General features: G+C 42.1%; 1 protein-coding gene across 1 annotated transcript; it reads left to right on the top strand.

The window, feature by feature from the left end:
* Positions 1 to 1,394: 1,394 nt before the first annotated feature.
* On the top strand, positions 1,395 to 25,729 carry esr2a (estrogen receptor 2a). Its single transcript, XM_029002251.1, has 10 exons — positions 1,395 to 1,498; positions 10,038 to 10,599; positions 11,693 to 11,856; positions 13,917 to 14,033; positions 14,717 to 15,034; positions 19,850 to 19,988; positions 20,672 to 20,805; positions 22,501 to 22,684; positions 23,165 to 23,389; positions 23,530 to 25,729. The coding sequence occupies exons 2-10, from the start codon at positions 10,202 to 10,204 to the stop codon at positions 23,543 to 23,545; spliced, it is 1,695 nt and encodes a 564-aa protein (XP_028858084.1). The 5' UTR covers positions 1,395 to 1,498; positions 10,038 to 10,201; the 3' UTR covers positions 23,546 to 25,729.
* Positions 25,730 to 25,852: the final 123 nt, after the last annotated feature.

Below are 25,852 nucleotides of genomic sequence, written 5' to 3'. Positions count from 1 at the left end.
GCGAAGGCGACCTGGAGTTCGGGTAGCAGATGGTTCATGTCAGCTTTTCCAAAGGTAGAAATTATGTTATGTTCAAACCACCAACTTCAATTTAACAGACACTGCAGCACAGCACACGGTGACACAACAAAATATATCCTCTGCTTTTAACCATCACCCTGAGTGAGCAGTGGGCAGCCATGACAGGCGCCCGGGGAGCAGTGTGGGGGGACGGTGCTTTGCTCAGTGGCACCTCAGTGGCACCTTGGCGGATCGGGATTCGAACCGGAAACCTTCTGATTGCGGGGCCACTTCCTTAACCGCTAGGCCACCGCTGCCCTTCTTTTCTCTTCTATTTTTTTCTTTACTTTTTTTTTTAGCTTAAAAAAATGAGAACAGTAAATGATTCTACCTGTTGAAACTCTGGAGAGAACTTTCCATCTCTGGGAAATGCAACAACATTCGACAGGCAAGAATGGAAGTAAAAATCCAGATCAGTATTTTCTTTTGACAAAAATGAAAAATGTGAATACCACCGTGTACACAACATGGATGCATCTATAATACAGATCCTGGTGAAACATCCACAGAGAACAGGAATTCGCAGATGATGTTCAAGTTCTTTTTATCTGGTCAATTCACGTGTTATGTCAGTTCAGGTTAGTTTAGGTTAGGTTAGTTTAGGTTGGGTTACTTTAGGTTGGGTTAATTTAGGTTAGGTACGTTTCGGTTAGTTTAGGTTAGGTCAGGTCAATTTAGGCTAGGTTTGGTGGGGTGACTCTAACACCTGCGGGGTTTGAGGTGGGCCCGCCGGGCCTTTTTTACGACCCCTGTCCTCCACACTTTCTGGGAAAACCAGCTAATCTCTCAGGATCTTGCTCAACGCCGCCCTTGTGTTAATGTTGTTGTTTTGCCTGCCGCTCCAACAGCTCAGATTAGAAATATGATACGACTGAGTAGAGATGTTGTAGGAGAAGGGTGGCAGTAGCCTAGTGGGTAAGTCACCTGAACGTTCACAAAGTCCCAGGTTCAAACCCCACATCCTACCATTGTGTCCCTGAGCAAGACTCAGGGGGGACTGTCCCTGTCACCACTTACTGTAAGGTCGCTCTGGACAAAGGGCATAAATATATTCGAGCTGTTCTGAATAGGAATGGAAGTGGCAGCTGGGACGTGGCTCGATTATTATCGATTATAATCAACGTATAAAACTCCCCCCCCGGGGGGGGCAGGCCGTGCAGGGCGGGTGTGGTCTCGATGACGTCGGACGCCGTCCGCTCCCGCTATGAATGCCCCTCGCGCGCGGCGCCGGGAGAGAGAGCTCGCGCACGGCGCCGCCGACGTGCGCGCTCACGAGGTGTCGCCTTTTTTTTGGGGTGTCGTGTTTTTTTTTTTTTTTTGGTTTTGTTTTTTAACGCGAGGTCGCAGCACATTTAACTCCCCTCCTCCCCAGACCACGCGAGGAGACCGGGCTAACTTTCGTCCAGACGACAGGAGCGACGCAGGCACCCCGAGGGAGGTAAGGTCCTCGCCTGTCACCGTGTCGCCATGACGTGTCGCCACTCTCGCGTTAAACGGGCAGCTCAAAGTCCGACGGCAACTTGTTGCGCTTCACGGCTTTTAATGAAACACTTTTTTTTTTTATTTAAATGTAAATGTCCCAAAAAATACCTTATTTGCTCGAGTATTGACGACTGGGGTTTAAAGTTGTCGCGTCTGTTTCTGTTCGCTTTGGACGTCGCGACCACTTGTTGCACAAGTCGTGGTCGTCAGGGTCCAAAAAAAAAAAAAAAAAAGAAAAACTAGACCGGTGTAAGTGTCGCATGACGAGTCGCTGTAAACGGTGACGCAACGTGAATAATTAGGCTCTTAATATTCCATCCGCCACATGGGAATCCTGCTGGAATTCCGGAATTGGAACTCTGCTCTCCATTTCATCTCTATCTGTTTGTAGGGTCCTCAGCCTTCACGCACCCTTTATTATGTAAGACACTTGTCAGGTCCAGAAAAATGTGATATATTACTGGCAGGGCCTATAATTTAGACACTTTCTGATGACATGATGCCATCAGTGTCACACGCGTGAGGTTTGAGGTGGCTGCGTGGGGATACGTGCAGGGCCTGCGCGGATGTGAATGGTTTGTTTAGAGCTGGTGGAGGCCGCGTGGGAGTTTTCCGCGGGGGTCAGCAAACTTTGGATGTATTCCGGACCCCGAGACGCACGCACGTATTCACACAGACTCAGAAAGTGGGAAAGAGAGAGAGAGAGAGAGAGAGAGAGAGAGAGAGATCGTGGCAATGGCCGTGGGTGGGGGGGGTGACCCCACTTTACCCCCGTTGAAGTTGGCTTTACATTTTACATGCGTGCTAGACGGCACACAGTGAAACGAAGGAAACCCGGTGCTGCAGGTAACGTTTAAACAACGTCACACAGTGACATAAAGTGCTCGTGTGCGGCACAGACAAACTGGGCAAGCAGGGGACACAGGCAGGGCAAGAGTTTACACTTAACCAAAAAAAACCACGAAGACAGCGATGAGACAGACAGCGCTAAACAGGTGAAGTGAATAATAAATATGTCCATATGCACCGTCCTAATTCTCCAACATGTGGACACCGACAGGAAAGCGTTCTCGAGACGGGTCCTGAGAAGTGCCCCGGCCTGCCAGTCAGGCCTTTCATTTTTTTCCACATGCCGAAGACTTGTGACGCAGAAGTGGGTCCCAACGTCCCAACGTCGGGCCGCTATAATTTAATGCGCCGTACGTAGAGGAAATATACAAATTCCACTGCGGCGGGAGTCGATGGTCCCTTCATTCATGGGGGGGGGTGTCCTGTTTTATAAAAAGACCCAGGTGGTCAACTCCCTAAAAATTCCTTCCAGGAGATAACAAAAAAAAAGGTGCAGGTTTCACTTGAGCTCCATTGTGTACGTGCGGCGGGGAATTTCTCACCCACGCAGCAGCTTCTCGTGGAAGCGGAGCAAGGAGTAAAACTCCGCCGATCCATCGATCACGGCTGTGACCGCGTTGTCTAGGTGATGGACTGTGCGGTAGCAGCTTTGCTCCAAGTGCGGTGCATCGCTAGGTTAGCGGCAGCATTAAATTGTCTGGACGCTGAAGTCGTCGTCAAGCACTGGCTTCCTAAAACGGAGATCTTTCGAAGACTAATTGGAAATGGAAAAAATCCGCACCTTCCAACATGTGGACACTGGACCGAGCACAAAATGCGCAACGTGCGAAAATGTGTTACACTGTGGAGGGGCGTACCAAGAAATTCTCAACCCCTCTTTAACTTTTCCCAAAAAACATGGAAGCTGGTACATTCAGTTAATTGCTTGTTGAATTGAGAAACGTCTATATGTCCGTGTAACACATGCACCTGTAAGTCTGTCTTGTCTGGCTTCTTGCGATTGTTATTTATTTGTTTGTTTGTTCGTTCATTCGTTTGATTTATTATTTGATTGGGGTGCGATGTTCATTTGTTCTCATTTGAAATTGAAAAAAAATTATAATAATAAAAATAGATGTATATCTTCCCCTTACTATGAATCAGGTAAAAAGTGCCAGTATGTACGTCGAGATTTGAATAGTTTGCTTTGTAGGGAAGTGCTTTTCTTAATCTGAAGCCAAGCCTGATAATTTAGTGTTCAGATGGGGAGTTTTGGCAGAAGTGGAAGGCGTTAAACCATCAGCACAAGTCTCATCCTCGTTTTACCTCGTGATGAGTAAAATGTGGAAAAAAGGATACAAGGATTTGCAGAGTCTGGCTCTGTGATTTGTGTGTGTCTGCAGTGATCGAAAATGGTAAAGCGAGACTCACAGATGTTGCACAGATCAGCTAACCTGCGTCCTGTCCCCTTCTGATGGGTGAAAGAAAAGGGCGATGCAGTGCAGTATGCATGGTTTACAAGATTTACTGTTGGGAGGATGGGTTGTGGGCAGTGTGTCATAAATTACCAAAAATAATTGTATTGGATAAGTAGGTTTACTTAAGGCATTTGACTCAGTGGTTGCAACTAAAATTGAGGACATAAAAACAACATTTGTAACACTGCAATTGTGTTCTTTGTCAGCGTAACTGACGTCCACAAAAAGTTATCTGATGAGAAGCCCCATCCATACGAGAGATTTGCGTCAAAACTCCACCAAAACTCCAGGCAGCACAAACTAGAAAGCAGGTGCTGTAATTTCAAAGCCAGCAGCCAGAGAACAGAAGTCCCACAAAGGGAGAGAGTAAATAAATTTTTTTTTTTTTAAATGATCCTTGCCATGTCTGTGCGACTTGTTTCATTTATACTAAAAAGTTGTGTGTTTGTGTTGACTTCCCCCCTGCTAATATTTTGGATGCAACTTAGGAGTTTTACTTTTTGTATCACATTTTTTCTCAGGTCTGTAATTTATTTTTCTTTCAGAAAAGTGTTTAATGTTAGAAAAGTTTTGTTCGATAATTCGACACAAATCTGATTCCATAAAGGAGTTAGATACTAACAGACAGGTTTCTGTGGTTGTGACCAGCATATAGCATGTGACCAGCATTGTGTTTATAGAGTCAGCAAGGCCAGTTGTAGTTTCTATGGCAACAAGTGTTACCCCAATATCACATCTCATTTACAGCAAAAGGACAACATGAAAATAAAGACAAAGATTCTCTGTAATTGTTTGTATCCTAAACCATTGAACAAACTATATTATATATATATATCAAAAATATATGATATTAATCAAAACATTTAAAAGGGCTGCCAATTGATTTAAAAAAAAACAACTTAATTACACATTTTGCAATGAATATAGATAAGATAAGATGATCCTTTATTAGTCCCACACGTAGGACATTTACATCATCATGGCAGAAAGTGGAGAGTACAAGATAAGAGCAGCAAAAAAAAAAAAAACTATATCACAGACAATATGCCGACTGTATAATATAAAAAAAAATTAAATGTACAAATAAATAATCAGAGAAAATAAAAAACAGTGGATGTGTGTATACATTATATATATATACACACACACACACACACATACACATGTTGCACATAAGAAAAATGTAAATTGTGTATTGGATGTGTACGTGTTAGTCTATGTATATACAGTACAGGCCAAAAGTTTGGACACCTTCTCATGTGTTTTCTTTATTTTCATGACCATTTACGTTGGTAGATTCTCACTGAAGGCATCAAAACTATGAATGAACACATGTGGAGTTATGTACTTATCTACCAATGTAAATGGTCATGAAAATAAAGAAAACACATTGAATGAGAAGGTGTGGCCAAACTTGTGGCCTGTACTGTATGTGTGGTCGGCTGTTGTAGAGCCTGACACCGGTTGGCAGGAAAGACCTTCTGAATCTCTCCATCCCACATCGTAGCCTGCCACTGAAGGAGCTGCTCAGTGCTGTCAGGGTCTCCTGCACAGGGTGGGAGATGTTGTCCAACATTCTCCGGTCACCCACCACCTCCACTGGGTCCAGAGGGCATCCTAGAACAGAGCCGGCCCTCCGGCTGTTCCAGCCTGTTCAGACTCCTCGTGTCCCCAGCAGGGATGCTACCTCCCCAGCAGACCACACCGTAAAAATAAAAATTGTGGTAAAGAGGCTTAGATGGTGAGTGACAGGGAGATGAACTAGTCAATTTTTGAAAGTACACTGACAATGGACATAATACATCCGTCTACTGGGATTCATGGAATTCTCCACACGCACACAAATATACGAGGCCAAAAACATAAGACATCTGGTTGATAATTACTTTATACTTTTTTGCTTTGATTGAAACATTTTAGAGATGAAACTCGTAGTTGTGGGAACATGTCAGGAAAACATGTCAGTCTGTTTTTGAGAGTGGCAGTAAAAATACAGTAAAGAGTGTCCTGACTTTCCTTTTCCATGCATTGTTGCTGGTTTTATTAATGAAACGCCTAAACTGTCTAACATCAGACCTTGGGACGCCGCTTTCTTTCACTTTCATTCTGTCCTCTTCCCCTCAGCTTGCTCCGCTCTGGACTCATTTAAGGATATGAGAAACATCTAAAAATGTTTTAATCGTCCATTCCTCAGCTACAACAACTTTATATTTCCCCCCCTTTTTGAATTTTTAAAAGGTTTAAACCTACAATGCTACAGCTATCCTGGGTGTTTTTGTCGGGATCAGCCACCTTTGATATCACACTATCTGAGATCAAAGTGCAACTGGTTGAAAAAGCTTCGCTGCTCATTCTAGACTAGAGCTGAACCTGAACGCCTCTGGATCTAGCGGTTCAGGTGAAAACCCTTTCTGATAACTAACATCGCATAACTGGTAGAAATTAGCTGTTGATCTGAATGCTACACATCAAAAAAAAATATTTTTTTTTTTTTAGATGTAAAAGTAGATTGAAAATAATGCATGCATTTAGATGCATGATGCATGTTAATACTGCAACTGTTAAGGTCCTTTTTTTCAGCTTTATTTTTAAGTTGCATTTGGGGGGAATTTAAAAGAACCTGGAGACATTGTTTGGGAGCCATTGCTGCAGCAAGAACTTACCAGCTAATGTGTCTGTGTTGGTACATGTGTCTGTGTTGGTTGACCTCTAGGTCAAGGTTGTGCAGGTTAATGCTACATTTGCGCTGGTGTTTGCGAGTGAGTTATAACTGTGCTCAATGCATCAGTGTCGTGATGTGTATAGAAATGAGAGTAATATGATGTTGATACACAAGCACTGTGGCTGATTATTAATAAATCTTGTGGTTTTGGGTGCTTATACCAGCACTTTTACTCCTGCAATTTTTTTTTCTTTATTGATTGATAATAATGATACAGATAAACATAATAACATGATACAGAAATAAAAATTATATTTTTGTAAGCCAAAGTTGCTGGCATTTTCTTGCTGTGGTCCTGACCTCTAAAATAATGTTTGGTTTGACATTAATGGGCAGTGGTGGCCTAGTGGCTAAGGAAAATGTTCAAATCCCGAGCTGCCCAGGCTGCCACTGAGGTGCCACTGAGCAAGGCACCGTCCCCACACACTGCTCCCCAGGCGCCTGTCATGGTGAATGGTAAGGTGAATGGCTAAATGCAGAGGACACATTTCATTGTGTGGCACTGTGTGCTGTGCTGCAGTGTTTCACAATCACTTCACTTTCACCTCACTAATGGCAACAAGGACTCTAGAACATTCAGATTCAAAGGGGGAGGAATTCATACTTTAAATGTCAAAGTCTTTCTAAATTCATAAGGTTTTATTTCTTGACAGGGATGCTTGTTCTTTTCATCCCTATTTGTCTCTTTTTATAGTTTAGCATTTGTAGACACAAATGCTGTGCCTTTTTTAAGGAACCACATCCCTCAGTGGACGTTTTCCCCGAGCCCCAGCCCAGAGGCTGCCATTTCATTCTTCCTCTTCCGTAGTGGGGAGTGTGAGAGCGAAGGAACATTACATCCTTGGGCCTCCGTGCAAAGTTATGTACCACTGGCCAGGGGCCACAAGATTCCCTCCCAGTGGGTGCGTGCTAGGTAGTGTCCAGAGTCCATGCAGTTCCTTTGGCTGCATCCATCCTCCCTAGCCTCACTCTTCTGGATCTGGCTTCTATATGGGGGCATGCGGGGGGTGAAGGAATGCTGTGGCCAAGGTCAAGGCTTTAAATGGAAAGGAAGAACTCCCTTACTTTTCTGCATCCCTTGGAGATATTCTTCTAGGATGCAGTATTATTTTTTTCAGTGGATCATCAGAAGAACGTCTATTAAAAGTTCCCAAAGTATTGCTCAAATTGATCTAATTAATTTTTTATGCATGTTTTTTTCTCAATTTGGCTTTTATCTGTTTCAGTTTTTAGTTTAGTTTATAACTGATATTTTGTATGGTTTTATATTTATGGTTTCAAATTTAAAATGTTAATATCATATTTTTAGTATTTGATCATAGTATTTAGTATTTGATTTTTAGTATTTGATCTTTATTTCTTTAATATGCCATACCTGTAAAGATTGCATGAATGGTGATAATAATGTTATTATTATTTCAATATTATTGTTATCTCTGCACAAAAAAATTATGCAAAGTCATAATGTATGGGGGTTGCACCCAGCAGTCTCATCTAATTTGCATTTTGATCATAAATGCTAAAACATATGTGACGGTCTTGCTGGCCTGGATGGCTGTCTGGATGATTCACCGTGGAGAAAAGCATCAGTGGGATGTGTGAGCGAGACCCCTACTTGGTGTTTAATAGCACTTGGTGCTTTTGTGGGTCCTTCTTATGGTTACAGTGTTGATCGTTTCTGAATATTGGAATTCTGCAACAACAAAATCCATAATGCAACAGTCTTTTACAGCCCTGAGATTACTGATTGGATTATTCTGGTTTATAATTTATGTATTATAATAATTACTCCTGTTTTCTCAAGATCCTTTTAACATAAAAAGACAGGCTACATCCTATCTTGGTTAAACCAAAATGCTTTTTGTAATGAATACAAACCCGTATGATGAATATGTCACGGAGGTCAAAGTCTTCACTTGACTGAAGCAATTTCACTTTTGGCAACCATGTGCAACAGACCTCCATTTTGTTCCAAAATTGAGGCTAGAAGTATTTATTTTCAAAGTTTGGCCCGTTGAAGGCAGCGAAAGCTACTCAGGGCAAATGGATATGCATATGCAAATATAATTGTTTTGTTTTGCCACCATTCTAATTGCGCTGCTGGTGTTTTCATAGACAGTCTTGATTATACCTTGCCTTGTTTTAATTGGGTTTTCTGCGAGTGCTTTGTCTAATTTGGATTAAAGCTGCTGCTGGGTTTCCCTGGTAAAAAATTACAATTAAAACATCTGCTCCTAATGGTGTGGAGAGGGCGTGGAATTGAAACAAATTTCCCAAAAAGCACGCTTTAGAAGTTGAACCTATTCCGTTGCAAGTATAAAGCATTTATTTCTCGTCACGGGTTACTCGTCACATTTTTACATATGAGGAAATAATGTAATATCTTAAAACATTTTTCCATTTTCTTACTTGCACGTGAACATGAAAGCAAGAAAGCCATCACAGAAAACAAAAAGAATTCATTATTTTGAACACCATTTTGACTCCAGCTATCGCTGTGTTATTATTTATTACAAAGTATTATTTGTACCTGATGTAAAAATCAATATAGAGGGTTAGAAAAAGGTTTTTATTTAAAAATAAAAAATGTTAAGAAACTAACTTTTTATTGAGACCAATTTCAGTGATTCAAAAATGTGTAACATTTTATAGGGTTTGGAAGATACAGAGCGAGGTATCTGAGACCATTCTTCTTTACAGAATCTCCTGTGTGCTCTTCTCTTCTTCAAAACCCTAAACATCAAGCCAGTAACCTTATTCTACTAATGAATGTTGATGTGCAGAAGTACGCACTGATATGTTTGGGCAGATATATGCTGGGATTTACCGTTCAAGTACAACAAGCTTTGTGGAATCAGCGATAAAAGCCAAGCAGCTGATTCAAAAAGCTGCATGAATCTTTCAGTGTGTTTAGGTAAGCACTCTGATTGGTGAACTAATGAATGTAAGTGCATATTTTAGAGGCATTCTTGTTTCTATCAGTGTCATTTATGTAAATCCTGAGAGCATACTTGACCTTTCAGCAAACAAGCAAGTCACAAGACCTCTATTATAAGCCTTTGAAAATAAGCCTGTAAATAATGTAGCACCGTGGAAATGGACATTTCTGGACATTTCTTGTAATGTTCAGAGTCATACCCAGAAAGAGCTTTCTGCTAAAGAGCTGAACTAACTTGTTCGGTTCATGTTTTTTTTTATTCTCCTAAGAAAGCGGAGTGCAGTTTGTTGTTGATATATTTTCTATGGGAAGAGTCTGTAATCATTAACTTATCCAGCCATCCTTGCGTCATAGCAGATCAGATTTAAGACTCGCTGTCCACAGACCAAGGCTTTATGTCTTGGTCTAAATTGCGAGCTTATTGACTGCAGGAGCCCAGTGTTTTCATCAAGCCATATTTTTCACAATGATCATGTGTTTTGTTGCTGTTCTAATTTTGAATATTTTTTTTTTTTTTTTTTTTTTGCAGTGGCCGCTTGATAACCTGAATTATTCTGGGATAAATCTGTGTCAGGGCTGCATTCGTAGCCATTCGGTAGTGGGTCACTAGCGTCCACGTCCGACAGTGGCTGAAGATTCAGTGATGTCTGAATGGTGCTGATACCATAGATCTGCCCCCACATCTGCACCAGCATGTCCGATTTCTCCGACCCCCTCCTCGTACAGCCTCAGGAGTCGGACTCGAATCAGGCGGTGAAACGTGCCATCTCTCCCCACTTCACCTCCACCTCTCCGGCCCTGGCCATGGAGGGCCATCCCATCTGCATCCCGTCGCCCTACACAGACCTGGGGCATGAGTTCACCTCGCTGCCTTTCTACAGCCCCACTCTACTAGGCTATGGGGGACCAAACATCTCTGACTGCCCTTCAATGAGGCCGACAATCAGCCCCACCCTCTTCTGGTCCTCACACAACGGCCACGTTTCACCTCTGGCAGTGCCCCGCTCTCAGTCCCGCCTTCAGCACAGCCAGCCGACCCATGGAACTTGGACGGAGCTAACATCCCGGGGCTCCACCCCCGAGGAGACCAGGTAATGGATTTATGTTTTAAACCACAGCAAGAATCAGGCAGATTGATACTAGGCTTGTTTGGACTTCACTCAGTTCAAAAATTCTGTGAGGTGCAGCATTGCCCCCAGAAATGGAGCCAATGGAGTAATAAGAGGAAGAATAAATAAATCTAAAACACTAAGGCTCTAAAACACCAAAACTACATGTTTGAATCCTTGGTGATGTTGAAAAATCATCAAGTACAAGAAAAATCCAAAAAGATATATCACAGAGTATTAGAAATAATTTAGGACATAATCCAGCCCAGAAATGCTTCTGCGGTCCTTATTGAATTGAAATCATGCATAATTATCCACCACTGTTTGGCAATGCCTGTAGACCATGGCTGTAATTTACATGTTTTTGCCGCAGGGACAGTTGCTCTCAAACGTTCTCAATAGTTTGTCTTACGGCAGCTGATATCACTTCACCTTCACACTTAAATTGAATGGAGTGCAGAGTCCCAACCCAAACGTATAGCTTTCCCTAAAAATCACTGGATGAAAAATCGTGTTTGTAGATACCAAAATGTTCCCAAATGTACTGAACACTTTTATTGCCCCTCTTTAATATACTATAAACTAAACTATACCTGTCAAGTAGGCCTGTCAATCAATTAAAAAGCACAACACAATCAGTAATGAATTAATAATGGGATTAATCAGACAGTTCCTCCTGGGTTTTAGGCCCTAAAACTCCTCCACTGTCCAGCTTCATCTTTATTTGCTTGGCACTTTTTGCATCTGTATCAGACCCCACAAAGCAAGTAGAGAAAGTGTAGCAGTGTTTATTGGAATATTTTTGGAATATTTGTCACAGTGATCAATACATACATTTTGACAGCCCTAGACTGAGAGCTTTACAGCTCTAGTCTACATAGCATGCAGGATTATCCCTTTGTGCGTGTTTATTGTTATTAAATATAACCTCTAGATCTCTGGCGGCCGAGGTTGAATTTTTCTGCCCTGGTCGATCAAAAACGAGCCACTTTAGATGGAGAATACCACTGATTTATTAATGATTTCTTTATGGTGCGATAAAATGAGAACTCTCCTGATTCCTCTGTTCCTGCAGCAAGCCTCTGGGCAGGAGGGCGCACGAGGCTGAGGACAGGGGGTTGGCAGGCATGAAGGCTGACATGCACTTCTGTGCCGTATGTAGCGACTACGCATCCGGGTACCACTATGGAGTCTGGTCCTGCGAAGGCTGCAAGGCTTTCTTCAAGAGGAGCATTCAGGGTACAGTACAGAGCACTCTGGCCATTTTTTTGCAGTGTGTCAAGGTGCTTTTTACAACCACAAAGGGTTCAAATTGACTCAAATTCTTTTAGCTTTAAGGACAAATTGGTCACGTTGCCTTATATATCCTACCCGCTGCCAGGTCCTGGTATAATGAGATAATCAATGGTCAGGGCCTTGGCAGAATCAAGTTTGCTGGTCTGCGTCATAATGCTTAAAACTATAGTGTGACTATATTTTCAGTTGTGTGCATACACACACACACTTTTTTTGGTTTGGACCTAGATGTAATACAAAGTAGCAGTGAACTTGTGTGTGAACTTGGCCGTACTGGCTTTATATGAGTATTCTAAGCAGCTCCTTTCAGTCATTGTGTACTCACCATCTCGGGACTCAGCCGCGGCCTCTGCCGGAGTCTCTGCAATCACTCTGCCCACTGACTGCGTCCCCTGTGGGGGTGCGGTTCTGGACCGGAGCAGCCTGTTCTCAGTCAGGGATCGGTCCACCACACATCATCATTTTTTTTTTCCTTCCTTTATCTGTGTGCATGTGTGTGTGTGTGTGTGTGTGTGTGCATGCAACATAAACTCCCTTCCATCAGAATACTGGCCGCCCCTCCCTTCCGAAGCTTTTCGAAGGTTGGATAGTTTTTTTTGTGTGTGTTTTTCTGTCCTTGCCCTTTTACAGCCACTCGTGTAGGCTGATCCAACACTGTCATTTCTGGAGGAACAGAGGGGGGTCAATGACTAACGCAGAAAATCCAGCTGATTCATAGCCGACGCAAACCAGGAGGACACAGTGTTAAGTGGGATATGTTTGGGAGGCAGAAATAAAATTGCTTCCTGTGCGTGCTGGACCGTTCTGAAGTGCTCTGCCAGTGTTCTTGGTTTTGGCGCATATACACACACACACACACACACACACACACACACACACACACATATATATATATATATATATATATATATATATATGCCAAAATCAAGAACACTGGCAGAATATATATTTGAAGAACATGATGTTCTAATCTGTATTGTAAAACAAAACGCCCCATTTGCTCAATTAATCTGTAAATCTATAAAAATCCATAATATATCCAATAATTCATCCTGGGCTCTGCAATCATTTCAGTCAAGAATTGACTGTATGAATAATGATACTTGTTAGAAGTTGGACATATCTGTATGTCATAATAGGAAGGCACATGGTACAAGTTCACATAAGGGCAAAGTGGCTAAAATAAAACCGAAATTAAAATAGCGTACTCACAAGCTAGGGTATTGTTGGCCAATAAATGACCGAGACCAGAAACAAACAGCACAATCAGGACCTGAGGGAGCACTTCAATTGACATTTGGTGTTAAGTTGGAGCAGAGACCCTATCCATGACATTAGCCATCTCTATCTGCATTATAGTAGTACTATACAAATATACTTGTAACACAATCGAAAGAATTTAACTGTGGAGTTAATTAAACAAAAATTTTCCTGACATGCCAGCTTCCTCTTGGCATGCTTAAAGAAAACCTCGGTGTGAGGAGACACGTGCAACTTGACGATGCCCGCAGTCCCTGCTGCGTGATTAACCAGACATTCCACTTCCCACCAACATCAACACTAGACAAAAGGGGATACGATCAGGTCTTTCCAGGAAAGTCCACTGGGAGTCAAGTATGTGAAATAATGCACATCTACCACACAGCCATCTCACCCTAAACCTGTAATTACTCAAACAATTGGGTGTAATCTTACACATTTCATTTTTGAAATGTTACAATTTTACCATTTATGGTGCTTCAGGATGGCTGCATACCACATTCAGTGATTACCGCGGTAATACTTACAGTACTGACTTTAATGTCATCCAACATGTTTCATTAGACTGGTAGTGACAGGACAAGCAGAAAACGTGCTGTTGACAGTTGGAAGTCCTGCCTTCACAGAAACCTGTTGTGAAAATTCCATTTAATCAAAAAAGCATCAGTCCCACATGATTATAGGGTTTGTTATCATTGCAGACTCGTGTCACGGACCCATTATTGTCCTTTTTCATTTCATAGGACACAACGACTATATCTGTCCTGCTACCAATCAGTGCACTATTGACAAGAACCGCCGCAAGAGCTGCCAAGCCTGCCGTCTCCGCAAATGTTACGAAGTTGGCATGATGAAGTGTGGTAAGTCCCCCCACACCCACCCCAAAGTCCCTTCATTTCTCACTCGTCCCCCTTTTTCATCTGCTTCTTTTTTAGTAATCCTAAAAAATCCCCGGCCAGGGTTTTATTTTTGTTCATCATTTCCTGACCTTGAACTTCAGGCAGTGTTAATCTAAACCTGTGTTTGCAATTCAGCGGATATGGCTAATTAATCACAGGACAGGAAGTTGAACTTGGTTAAAGCTGGTGGTATTAGTATAGGTGATCCTTGATACTGTTTGAATAGGTATAATGTGTTTGCTATTTACTTAAAAACCATAAACTGGACAGTTAAGCAGAGATCAGACATTTTTTTCAAAGAGGAAAAGGAACATGTTTAGGGTGTATATGAAGAATAATATCAAGTCTAATAATAATAAGCCTAAAGTTGACTATGAAAGTGTGCAAAATCCCCCTTTTTGTATTCCTGCGCTACAGTGCGTGGAAGTTTCTGTGAAAGACACCCTTCGTATTCATTTTTGCTGGTTTTGTAAGGAATGCATTTGTTGTGGATATTGTCCAAAATTTCTGCTTTCAGCCAGGAGGGGGCAGAAGATGTTTGAAAAAGTTGAAATGTTGGTGGGGGGGTGTTGGCACCATCATTTGTGCACTCTGGCTCCTGCAGGTCAGGTGATGCTGTTGTCTGCCGACCACTGACTTTACAGGGATGAGGCGGGACCGGGGCTGCTTCAGCCGAAGTGGGACGCAGCAGAGGCGGCTAGCGCGGTTCTCAGGCAGGTCAGGAATGGGAAGCCACAAGCAGGCAGTGAGCGATGGTCATCTGCCAACGGAGCCGGAGAAGGTCAGCAGCTCGCTGACGCCGGAGCAGCTAGTCTCCTGCATCCTGGCTGCAGAGCCTCCAGAGATCTACCTGAAGAAGGACATGAAGAGGCCCTTCACCGAGGCCAACGTCATGATGTCCCTCACCAACCTCGCCGACAAGGAGCTCGTTCACATGGTCAACTGGGCGAAGAAGATCCCTGGTCAGTCTGTGTTCCTTAAGCCTCCTTAAGCCAAAGAATTCCTGATGTATTTCTTACTCAGCATCATGAAAACAGAGGACAGGTCTTGGTTTAATGTGTGATGCAAAGTAGCATCAGCATCTAGTCTTTTTGCAGTGCCATGATTGGGAAAATCTTTACCAACCGAGACTAGTGTCTCGTGAGTTTCTCCAATCATAGCTGACATTCACAGAATGGGAATTTCAGTACAACACATGCTGGAAGGAAGGGAGTTGTAGTTCATTTTATGTAGCTACTGTTGCTACTGAAGCTATACGATGTAAAAAAATTATACACGTGTTCTCTTCGTTTGCAACATAATAAGTAAAACCAAAAAAAGCCTATGAATACTGGACTATTATTGCAGTTATGGTTCCACATTGCTGATCTTACATTTCCCCAGTTCACAGACATGTCCATGTAGGTTGAATTGGTTCCTGATATTTCCTGATTTCTGTATCACACCCCTTTCCCAGAATGTCAGCCTGCCCATTTTCACACTGAAGATGAGCTGTCTCTGTTCCTACCCCTGAAGCTGGTGAAGCTGCAGTAATAACTGCAGAACCCTAATCATGTAAAAATGTGCAGGTCCGTTTTTACACCTGAGGTGCATGTCTAACATTTGGGTCAAATTTTTTATTGCACAGTAGATGTAATGAGTCTGAATGTATTTTTGGAGAGGCTTGGAGAGACATGGAGTTGTTTGAGAGTAGTTGTTGCAGCAACTAGAAGTTGCCTTGGCTAATAGCACAGACGTATGGCCCCTTACAATGGACCCAATGGACCCTTACATTTTCAACCCACCCAGGGATGAAAAATGTCTTGGGGCAGTGGTGGCCTAGTGGGTAATCAGAAGGTTGCAGATTCAAATCCCAGAAACGCCCCACACGCTGCTCCCCGGGCGCCTGTCATGGCTGCCCACTGCTCACCAAGGGTGATGGTTTAAAGCAGAGGACACATTTCATTGTCACCGTGTGCTGTGCTGTGTTTCACTTTACTTTCACAGTCACTATTCTCCTTCTGTTTTGGCTCAGCATCCCATCAAAAATGGTCCCCGCCCGGAGTCTGACCTGGGATCCCATGGGCTTCTCCAGGTCCATGTTCTCAGCTGTGGATCCCTGAGTCAGACAGATGATTCAGCAGCTAATAATTCAAGTTAATTGTGTGTTTCTAGCAGACTGTAGTTCTTATCTCCAGAAAACAGGCTTCATTAATGATGGCGGCTGCACTGTCCTGCCAGACATGAATGGGAAGCCTGTTATATAATTTGATGAAATGAAGTTTAATTGGATGGACTGTTTACAGCCGGTCCTGTGGCGTCTGAAACTGATTAGAAACGCAGCGCCTCCCCAATGTGACACAATCAAGACACAAAAGTTTGTTTGCCAGATTTCTTTCACTTCTGTCTTGACCAATACATGCTAGTAAATACTGAAGGACATTAGCAGTGCTGTTGTCACATGCCATTTAAACACAAAACGGTGAACCGCAGGCAATTAATGTGAACTGTGACAAGAACAGAAAGTTTTGAACAGGCGGGCCTGAGGGTCTGCTGATAATGCGCCAATGCTCACTGATATTAACATTTGACCACCACGGCCTTCAGATGCAAATTTTATTTCGGGTTGCAATTGCATTAAAGCAGTAGAGTTCAAAATCACACACAGAATCTGCATACCGTCATGGACATCTTTTCATGCCATTTTTTTCAGAATTTTGTGCTTTGTGTCTGTGATTTATGTGATGATGATAATGATGATGACAAGAACCCTTTATTGATGCTGCAAAATACCATGTCAGTAGTAGCAACTACTACCTAAAAGTCTGCCCATCAACCCGACCATACATATACACAATACAGTATCACATTGGGGGTGGACCGGTCAGGATGATCAGAAAAGCAGGTGAGGGTTACATGATGAGAGAGGAGGAGAATAAATGAAACAACCCAGACTGTGCTTCAATGGGGAGTACATTGTGGGAACCGAAAAAAAAAACCCACCTCAGCAACATAAGCGCATATACTCTACACAACATAAAACGTAAAAGCCATTCGCAATAGCAAATGTGGTGGGTTGAATCAACACTTGTCGCTATTGTTAACTGTAATTGAAACTGACAGGGTCCCTACGATCATTAAAAACCTGGAAAAGTCATGGAATTTGAAAAGAGAAATGTCCAGGCCATGAAAAGTTTTTGAATATGAATTAAACATATAAAGTTTTAGAAAAGTAATTGAAATCCGATTGACACATGAATGTATAATGAAGTACATAATTCCCATAAGACTGCGCAAGAAACGTTTTTTTTTCTAGCCGTGTGCCTCCTTTTCAAAGTCTTGTAAATTACGGGTAATTATCTACGGCGGAACATGATGGAACCCATTTTACTCGTCTCTGGCTGCGCGAACTTGGAGGACGAAACACTGTCGTGGTCAATGAGATTTTGGGGAAATTTTTTTTCATATTTGCACAGATATTTCAGAGAACATGTGGTCATGAAAATTATTTTGAAAAAATGTGTAAGAGCCCTGAGCTGGAGATGGAGCCAGTATTCCCAGTATCTTGGGCCTGATCTAGTAGATATGTATGTAATGATATGTAATACATATAGATATGTAATGGTACAAAATAAGGAACTGTACTGTGTTCTTACATATTCTGTATCTTTTTAATGAGAAAGTGCCTGAGGTCTCTGGTTTTGAATTGAACAGCAGTCCTGAGCCGTAGGTTATGGTGTGCAGTGCTGACTTTTGCCGTTACCGCTGCAGCCTGCAGATTACGTTTCATACAGTACAGCCACAATAACAGCATGAGAATCAGCAGATAAAAAGCCCTGCGTAAAAAAAGAACAAATTATGCAGGCCTTATTTGTTATTCAAATAAACTGCAAATGCACTGGACTTTTGAAATAATTACATTTTGTTCAATTTTGCACGGCATTGTTCTGAAAGTGCAATTATTTCTGTATTCAGGAAGCCAGCAGGACTTCGACTGCTAGCCTGGCCTGTACCGGACTTTTCCTATTTGAACTGATTTGAAAGAGGTTGTCTCTCATTTGATCCACTTGGCACAGTTTCGCTTATTTGGCAATGCTCCCCAGGCCATACCGTACTCTTCTAACAGGCTTTCCAAAAAAGCAATATCTCTCTTGTCACTTCTACTTCGGACCCTATCAGATAAAAAAAAAAGTAAAAATATTAAACCGTGCGATACTGGTGCTGTAAACAGATAACATTTGGCGGTGTTGTGCTCAAGTCCACAGCTGGTCACATGATGCTGTGACCATAAACGATGTCCTCATGCGGAGCGGTGCGTAAACAGATGCGGATCCCAGCAGCCCCCTCAGCCAGTCGAAATGGACGCCAGGCGGTGTATAGCGTTATATAATACAATAAAGTAAAAGGACGTGGGAGTCATGGGAGCAGTTTATCGTACATTGAATTATTTACCGGAACCTTTCGAGCATGGTGGTCTGTTACCTGGTGATCCACGGTGTTTCCTGTTCCACCAGTGTAGTCCAGCCCACCTCTGCCTAGTCCAGTGTAACAGTGCGTACTGTGCCAGGCTGGTGCTCGAAAAAAGACCATGGAGACATGACAGGCTGGCAGCTACTGCAGAGCTGGCTGCATATAAACTAGCTTATCTGCCAACAAACTGGCATACATCTGAATTACCGACGCCACAACGCAAGCTGTCATTCCAAACCAATCCCCGTCTGATTGATTTACTGATCCACAGCCGCCACCCGATCCCTGCACCCATCATCACAGTGGTGCGGCGGTCCGAACTGCAGATGCCGCCTTTTCTTTCCAATCTTCAAACATGTGGAGGTTCGGTGGTCCTGGTGTGTGGACCTATTTGTGTGTGTGAAATGAAAGACGAGCAACGTGATGCCAGTGACGTACCTCTGGCCGCCACACATGGCTGGGATGTCACACTCGATGGCAAAATGGTTTAGAAAAATGATGGATTCTGCATTCAGTACACATCACATGGTACAAGGTAGTACTTATTTTACCAAAAAATCCACTTATAAGGATGTCTTTCTGCTTCTCAGGCTCAAGTGCAGATGCAATTTGACAGACAATATTAAATAATATTCATGTTGACATGCTGATATGGAAAAAGTAATTCACCGTCCAGAAGTATCGCAATGGAAAAATAAATAAATGATATTCCAGCACAGCTGCTGTTCACATTTTGCACGTAATTTATATGCATTCTAAAACCATCTTATCCATCATTAATTTGGCCAGCTAATGAGGTGGTGGCCATATTTATTCCACTACGCACACATAACACACACCGCAGACACCAGGTCTTAAACTAAGACAAGCAGTGTGCTGAGCAGGGGAGCTGTGTTGAGAGCAGGCTGAAAAGACGTTCTCTTATCTTCACTTATCAGTTGAAAATTGATATATGGTTTAATGGCGCCTCTTTTGATTGCGCTTTCCGCGTTGGGAACGTTGGCATAAATCAAGCCATGTGTGTGAAAGGGGGAAAAATGTGTGAATGATGGAAGAAATAAATTAACATGTGGTTTGGGAGTTTCTATCAATTTCAGCACATGAGATAAACAGCTTTTATTGCATAGTTTTTGTTGCTACTGTGCCTACTGCCCACTGCTCTCACTGGGTTAAATGCAGAGGACTCATTTCGTTGTGTCACCATGTGCTGTGTTTCACAATTACAGTCCCTTTCATTGATTTTTTTTTAAATGCTGATACAACGTCCTGTTATAGATCTTGCTGAAAGTGTCTTCTGTTGAAGTGCGGGATCCTCCTCTTTTCCACAGGGTTTGTGGAGCTCAGTCTGGTAGACCAGGTGCACCTACTGGAGTGCTGCTGGCTGGAGGTGCTGATGCTTGGGCTGATGTGGAGATCTGTGGATCATCCAGGAAAACTCTTCTTTTGCCCAGATCTCATCCTCAACAGGTATCCATCTGTCCGCTTTCCCTTATCCTGTGATTTTAGTATGTGTGTGTCTGTGCGTGTAAATCATACATTTTATAACAAGACTAAAAGTGAGCGTGCGTTTTGAAAGGCTGACAATATGGTGGTCATCTAAAATGTCTCATAGGATGCAACACAAACATTTTAGATTGCTGTGTCTGTTTTACAGAAAACTTTTCCTCGACTTGCCACCCATGCTTCAGAATTCAGACAAAACTTTTCCCACCCAAAAATGTAAAATAATTACTCAACAACACTATAACGTTAGGCAAATTTATTTATTTCTTTTTAAGATTGGCCCATTACTAGTGTAGGTGTCAAATCTTGATTTAGTTTTTATGACAATACTTTTTTTCTAAAATTTCAGTGGTTTACTCCAAATTCCTATGGCTAAACATACAAAATTGTAGGAAAGAAAAATAACATAACAATTTTCTGTCCGTAAGGGAATTTGCAGCTCTGTTTTCACATTTTCAGTGAACTGCAGAATATCACAGTATGTACAGTATCACAATGTATAGTGATATAATCGAATCGTATCGTGACTCACGCACCGTGATACCTATCGTATTGTGAGATCCTTGCCAATACACAGCCCTAGTGAGAATGCATGCTTTTTTTGTGTTAAGTGTTAATTGTTGTCCGTTCTCTCTTGTTTTGGGCAGAGAAGAAGGCAGCTGTGTGCAGGGCTTTGTGGAAATCTTTGATATGCTGCTGGCAGCCACCTCCAGGTTCAGGGAACTGAAACTTCAGAGAGAGGAGTACGTTTGCCTCAAGGCCATGATCCTCCTCAACTCCAGTAAGTAAAAGTGTGGGCTGTGTGTTTAAAAAGTCTGATTTCACTCCCAATAATGTGTGCAAATGCAGACTGAAATTGCTGATAAATAAAGACAAAGACCTAACAGAAGGATGCGCGTTTGTCTTCAGAATCGAAAAGAAGCATGATGAACAGAATAGTAGTTTGGAGGGACGAGTGGAAAAAACATAGATACTTCACTGTCGTTATTATGAATATTGGAATAAAAAAGGCACAAATACACTGATATTATTTTCATACGCTAATGATATCCATATTGTGTAATTCATTGAATTTGCACAGTTTGGAATGATTTATACTGCTATTAGTATTGATGTACAACAAAACACTGACTTGATTAGATGAGTTGCAGGATGCAATGGGCATTTTAAAACCTGCTGTGTGAGTTTTTACACTTGCGCTGTGTCTGACTGACCTTACGGGCAGTGAACACAAACAGGTTCCCCATGAACGCGTGTGCATGCACTTTTTGAAGACACATGACCTCATGCGATCAACAGATTCTTGCAGATTGTATGTCTGTGTGCTGCCGTGAACTTGGCCCTCCATCGATTAAATTGTCTTAGGCAAGGGCCTATAACTCAATCAGAAGGTTGCTGTAATCGTATCCCTGAGAAAAGGGAGTGTTGTATTGGGCAACTGCTCTCATCCACTGCAAAGACCTAATAGGAACACGGCACAACTGTTTTGTTATAACACACAAAGTGCCAGTCGGTTCTTTGTTACCACAAACCGTTTTGGTTTTCAGATTCTGGGTTTTGGTTCATTAGGATCTGCTCTGCCAAAAGGGACTGTGTTATTCCATCTGGAGGACAGGGCTCAGTTGGGAAGCAGAGACGTACGGAAAACATTTGCTTGAACAAAAGTAAAATATACACTGTGGACACTATTGTCGAGCGGCAAAAAAAGTGCAGCACTACGTTTGGGGCTTGTTCACTAAAAGGTCAAAGGCATCTTCAGGATTTAAGCAAAAAACAAATGCAATCTTTAATGATGCTTGCACATATGGCATATTGTAAAAGTTTTTTCTTTTTACTTCAATAATATATACATGCAATACAGGCCAAAAGTTTGGACACATCTTCTCATTCAATGTGTTGAATGAGAAGATTCAACACACGGTAGATTCTCACTGAAGGCATCAAAACTATGAATGAACACATGTGGAGTTATGTACTTAACAAAAAGTGGAGACCTGGCCTCCACAGTCACCGGACCTGAACCCAGTCGAGATGGTTTGGGGTGAGCTGGACCACAGAGTGAAGGCAAAGGGACCAACAAGTGCTAAACACCTCTGGGAACTCCTTCAAGACTGTTGGAAAAGCATTTCAGGTGACGACCTCTTGAAGCTCAATGAGAGATTGTTAAGAGTGAGCAAAGCAGTAATCAGAGCAAAGAAACTAGAATATAAAACATGTTCTCCGTTATTTCACCTTTTTTTGTTAAGTACGTAACTCCACATGTGGTCATTCATAGTTTTGATGCCTTCAGTGAGAATCTACCAATGAAAATGGTCATGAAAATAAAGAAAACACATCGAATGAGAAGGTGTAGAAACTTTTGGCCTGTACTGTACCTACCAAGCATTTTTTTTGTGTTTGATCTACTTATGTAAATCCTGAGGAGGCGTTTGACCTTGACCTTCTAGTTCCCTGTGTGACTGATTTGTGTGTGTAGACATGTGTCTGGGCTCGTTTGAAGGTGGTCAGGAGCTTCAGAGCCGGGCGAAGTTGCTGCAGCTGTTAGACACGGTGACGGATGCGCTGATGTGGGCCATTTCTAGAAGCGGCCGCAATTTCCAGCAGCAGTCCAGCCGCCTCGCCCACCTGCTCATGCTGCTGTCGCACGTCCGCCACCTCAGGTACCACCGTCACTCTTTCTACCCACGTTGTCTTCTGCGCACCACTTTGTCTTCAACATTGGCTGTGGCTTGAGGTCATCATTCATTTTAATATTATTGAACAATGAAACTGCAACCCCTAGTTTTAGACAACTGTTAATTTGCATAACAATTCCTACTACTACTGAAGTGTTAAATGATGGGATTATGTAACAATAAACTGAGCAGCAATTGCACGGAAGGACCCTGAAAAAAAGAAATGCTGATGCTCTCATTTTAACAATATCTATAGCTTCTCATCAGGCCAAAAGCTAGTTAGTTGGTAATAAGTGCTGACTAGCTGGAGAAATTAGGTAAATGGTAGTAACACACACTGTTGTTAAAAAAAAATAGTTTGAATGGAAAGCATTAGAGAATGAAATAAAGAAAAATGAATTGACAAAAAATGATAGCGGTGCATTTGTTGTTTTGGAACTCACTGATGACGTCCTTACTTCATAGTAACAAAGGCATGGACCACTTGCACTGCATGAAAATGAAGAAGGTGGTCCCCGTGTACGACCTGCTCCTGGAGATGCTGGACGCCCACGTGATGCACAGCTCACGGCTACCCCCCACTATCCCACCGGACACGGTGCTGGGAGAGAGCCCCAGTCCCACAACCCCTCTCGGCAGCCACAGACCACAGTGGCCCTCACCTGGGCTCGGGGACCCCAAAAAGGAGCCGTGAGTGCCATGTCTGCTGAACTTTTTGCCGCAGTACACCTTAACCGCTGGTCCCAATGGCAGTGTTTACAGAAACTGCCATGGTAACATTAGTATATTTGTATAGAGGCTGAATTCCATTTTCTTTCTCTCTTCATCAGTGGCCCTGAAAAGTGAAATCTCAAGGAGGGACTGCTCTAGCGGAAAATGGACTCTCCTACCCACAAGACTTAAGGTCTTCATTAAACTGCACTCTAAATGAGCTCATCACAGGGGACCCAAAGAACTGCATCTCATACATTTGGAATTTGGACAGAAATTTGCGGTTTTATTAATTTGTTGTTTTCTGAGAAGGTATTTGTTTACCTTTTGTTCAGATTTTTCTCGGATTTGTACTATTTACCTTTAACTGACAATCAGAACGTTGATCAGCCTGTACATGAGCAATCTGTACATATACCATTTTTTTTTTTTTTTTGGTTGTTATTTTTTAGAGTAAATGTGAATCATATGACATGTAGCAACCTGCCTTCACATGTACAATCAGAACCGTCCTCTCAATACTGTGCTTCAGTTTTTTCATAACGTTGTTGAAGCTTCATTGAAGCATCATTGGTCAACAGTAGTTATGATCGTCTAAACCTGTGTGCAGAAAGCCATAATGTGAAAACAAGGCTGAGCTAATGACCCACATAAAGGTGTTTGAATCTACGCGTTTAGTCAATCCGTGCCATTTTATCCTTGAAGTGAATGTAGGAAAATGTTTGCACATGCTAACTTCAATTTCATTTGCAGTACTGGAATGACAGACTGTAGCATTGACTTTTGTAAATGCCCATGTTGTGTACATTTATGCTTCTTTTAACTACAAGGTTTGTAGTTGTTCACAACTGTTGCCATCATTCTGCTTGCCACATTTCCTGCTTTGATGATGATGTGTGGTAGTATTTAAAGCCTTTGAGATACGTACGTATCCCTCACCAGATCTGTGCCTTCTGACATATATTTTTGCTTTGGTTCTTGTGGACCACAGATTCCTCAGCACTATTTAACCAAATACAGAGTTTTTAAACCGGCAGTTTATTCAGGTTTAGAATTACTTAAAAACATTCACTTCACATAGCCACTGTCCTAAGGTGGCCAGATAGTCCATTTCAGGGAGGACTCTTTGACAGGAACTATCAGTTGAAAGGACCTGGAGAAAGGGCCAGTCTCTTCTAGTCCTGCACATTTCACTAATGCTAATGTATTTCAATCAATAAAACAAATTCATTGAACACAATCAAGTAGAGGAGCTCATCACTTTTGAGTAGTTTGTAAATTAGCTGGAATTGTCTTCCTTGACATGGACTTGGCCACCCTTTACTGTTCAGCCATGCTGTACACATGACACCACTAACACCACTAATCCACAAGTTAAGATAGTAGTCTGGCTAGTGTGAAGCTAGCTTAACCTGGGTAGTTTTCATATGTTTTTGCTGGTCATGGGTACTGGTCTTTGTCAGTCACGTATGACACCACCGAATCGCCATTTTGGAGCGAACAAATGTAGACAAAGCTCATGATGATTGTAATGGTTTGTTCATTTCAAACATCTTCAAACAGGAGAAAGGTGAAGAAAAAAATATAATCATTAAACAAACAGATCCAGAGAACACCTTACCTTTCAAAGATTGACTGAAAGTTGACCAGTTAGTTTCACCATCTCAAGTTTTTGTTATAATATTCCCTTAAAATGTTTTTTTATCTTCTTTTTTTCACTAAAATACTGCTTGTATAAACATCTTAATGTGCGTTCTTATGTCTTTTTTTTCATTTCAGTGTTAACCAAACCAAAACGTAGAGTGCGCATGAATATATTGCAGTAGCACAAAAACAGCGTTATTTTAATAAAGCAAAAACCAGCTCTAAATACGTCTTTAGACCACGCAGCACTGTAGCAAGTGGAGACCGCATCGCATGCTAACGTTGTTAGCACATTTTGACAAAATGACAACGGCTCTTTGTTCTGTTTACGTTTATTCGGGAAAGATTTTCTTAGTGAATTTCAAAATCGAATGTGACATTTAGCAAAATTCTTATTTGGCATTAAATGCAGGCCGTTCACGATGAAGAGTTGCACTACGGTGTTTTACTGAGAAACGCCGAGCACCATGAGTGCCACTGAGGATGCAGTAGCTTTTATTCGTACATTTCTGTACTGCTGGGCTCTTGCAGAGGCACTTTTTACTTTTTTTGTATGAGCAGTGAATGTCTCTCTGTTGGGGTCCAGAGCACTGATTTTTGGACCCACGCAGGCTTTTTAAAATGTATTGTGAGTGCTTTAAATGTCTGTAAACTGAATTCTGTATAAATGGCTCACAAAACGCCAATGTATGTATGTTATTTTCTGCTGTTCTCTCAGGGCTTGAGATTTGTCGCACATAAAACGTTATTAGCTTTAGACTGTAGTTTAAATGTTTAACTGTATTCATGCATTCTTGG

The sequence above is a fragment of the Denticeps clupeoides genome, chromosome 14, assembly GCF_900700375.1.
Source record: "Denticeps clupeoides chromosome 14, fDenClu1.1, whole genome shotgun sequence".
Taxonomy (NCBI): Eukaryota; Metazoa; Chordata; class Actinopteri; order Clupeiformes; family Denticipitidae; genus Denticeps; species Denticeps clupeoides.
The sequence above is the reverse complement of the archived record's forward strand: the minus strand, read 5'-3'. Positions and strand labels throughout refer to the sequence as shown.

Coding starts and splice junctions, on each gene's coding strand:
- esr2a (XM_029002251.1), top strand. CDS start 10,202: ATGTCCGATTTCTCCGACCCCCTCCTCGTACAGCCTCAGGAGTCGGAC. Junction 15,035..19,849: donor CTGGGCGAAGAAGATCCCTG/GTCAGTCTGTGT, acceptor TCTTTTCCACAG/GGTTTGTGGAGCTCAGTCTG. Junction 22,685..23,164: donor TCGCACGTCCGCCACCTCAG/GTACCACCGTCA, acceptor CTTACTTCATAG/TAACAAAGGCATGGACCACT.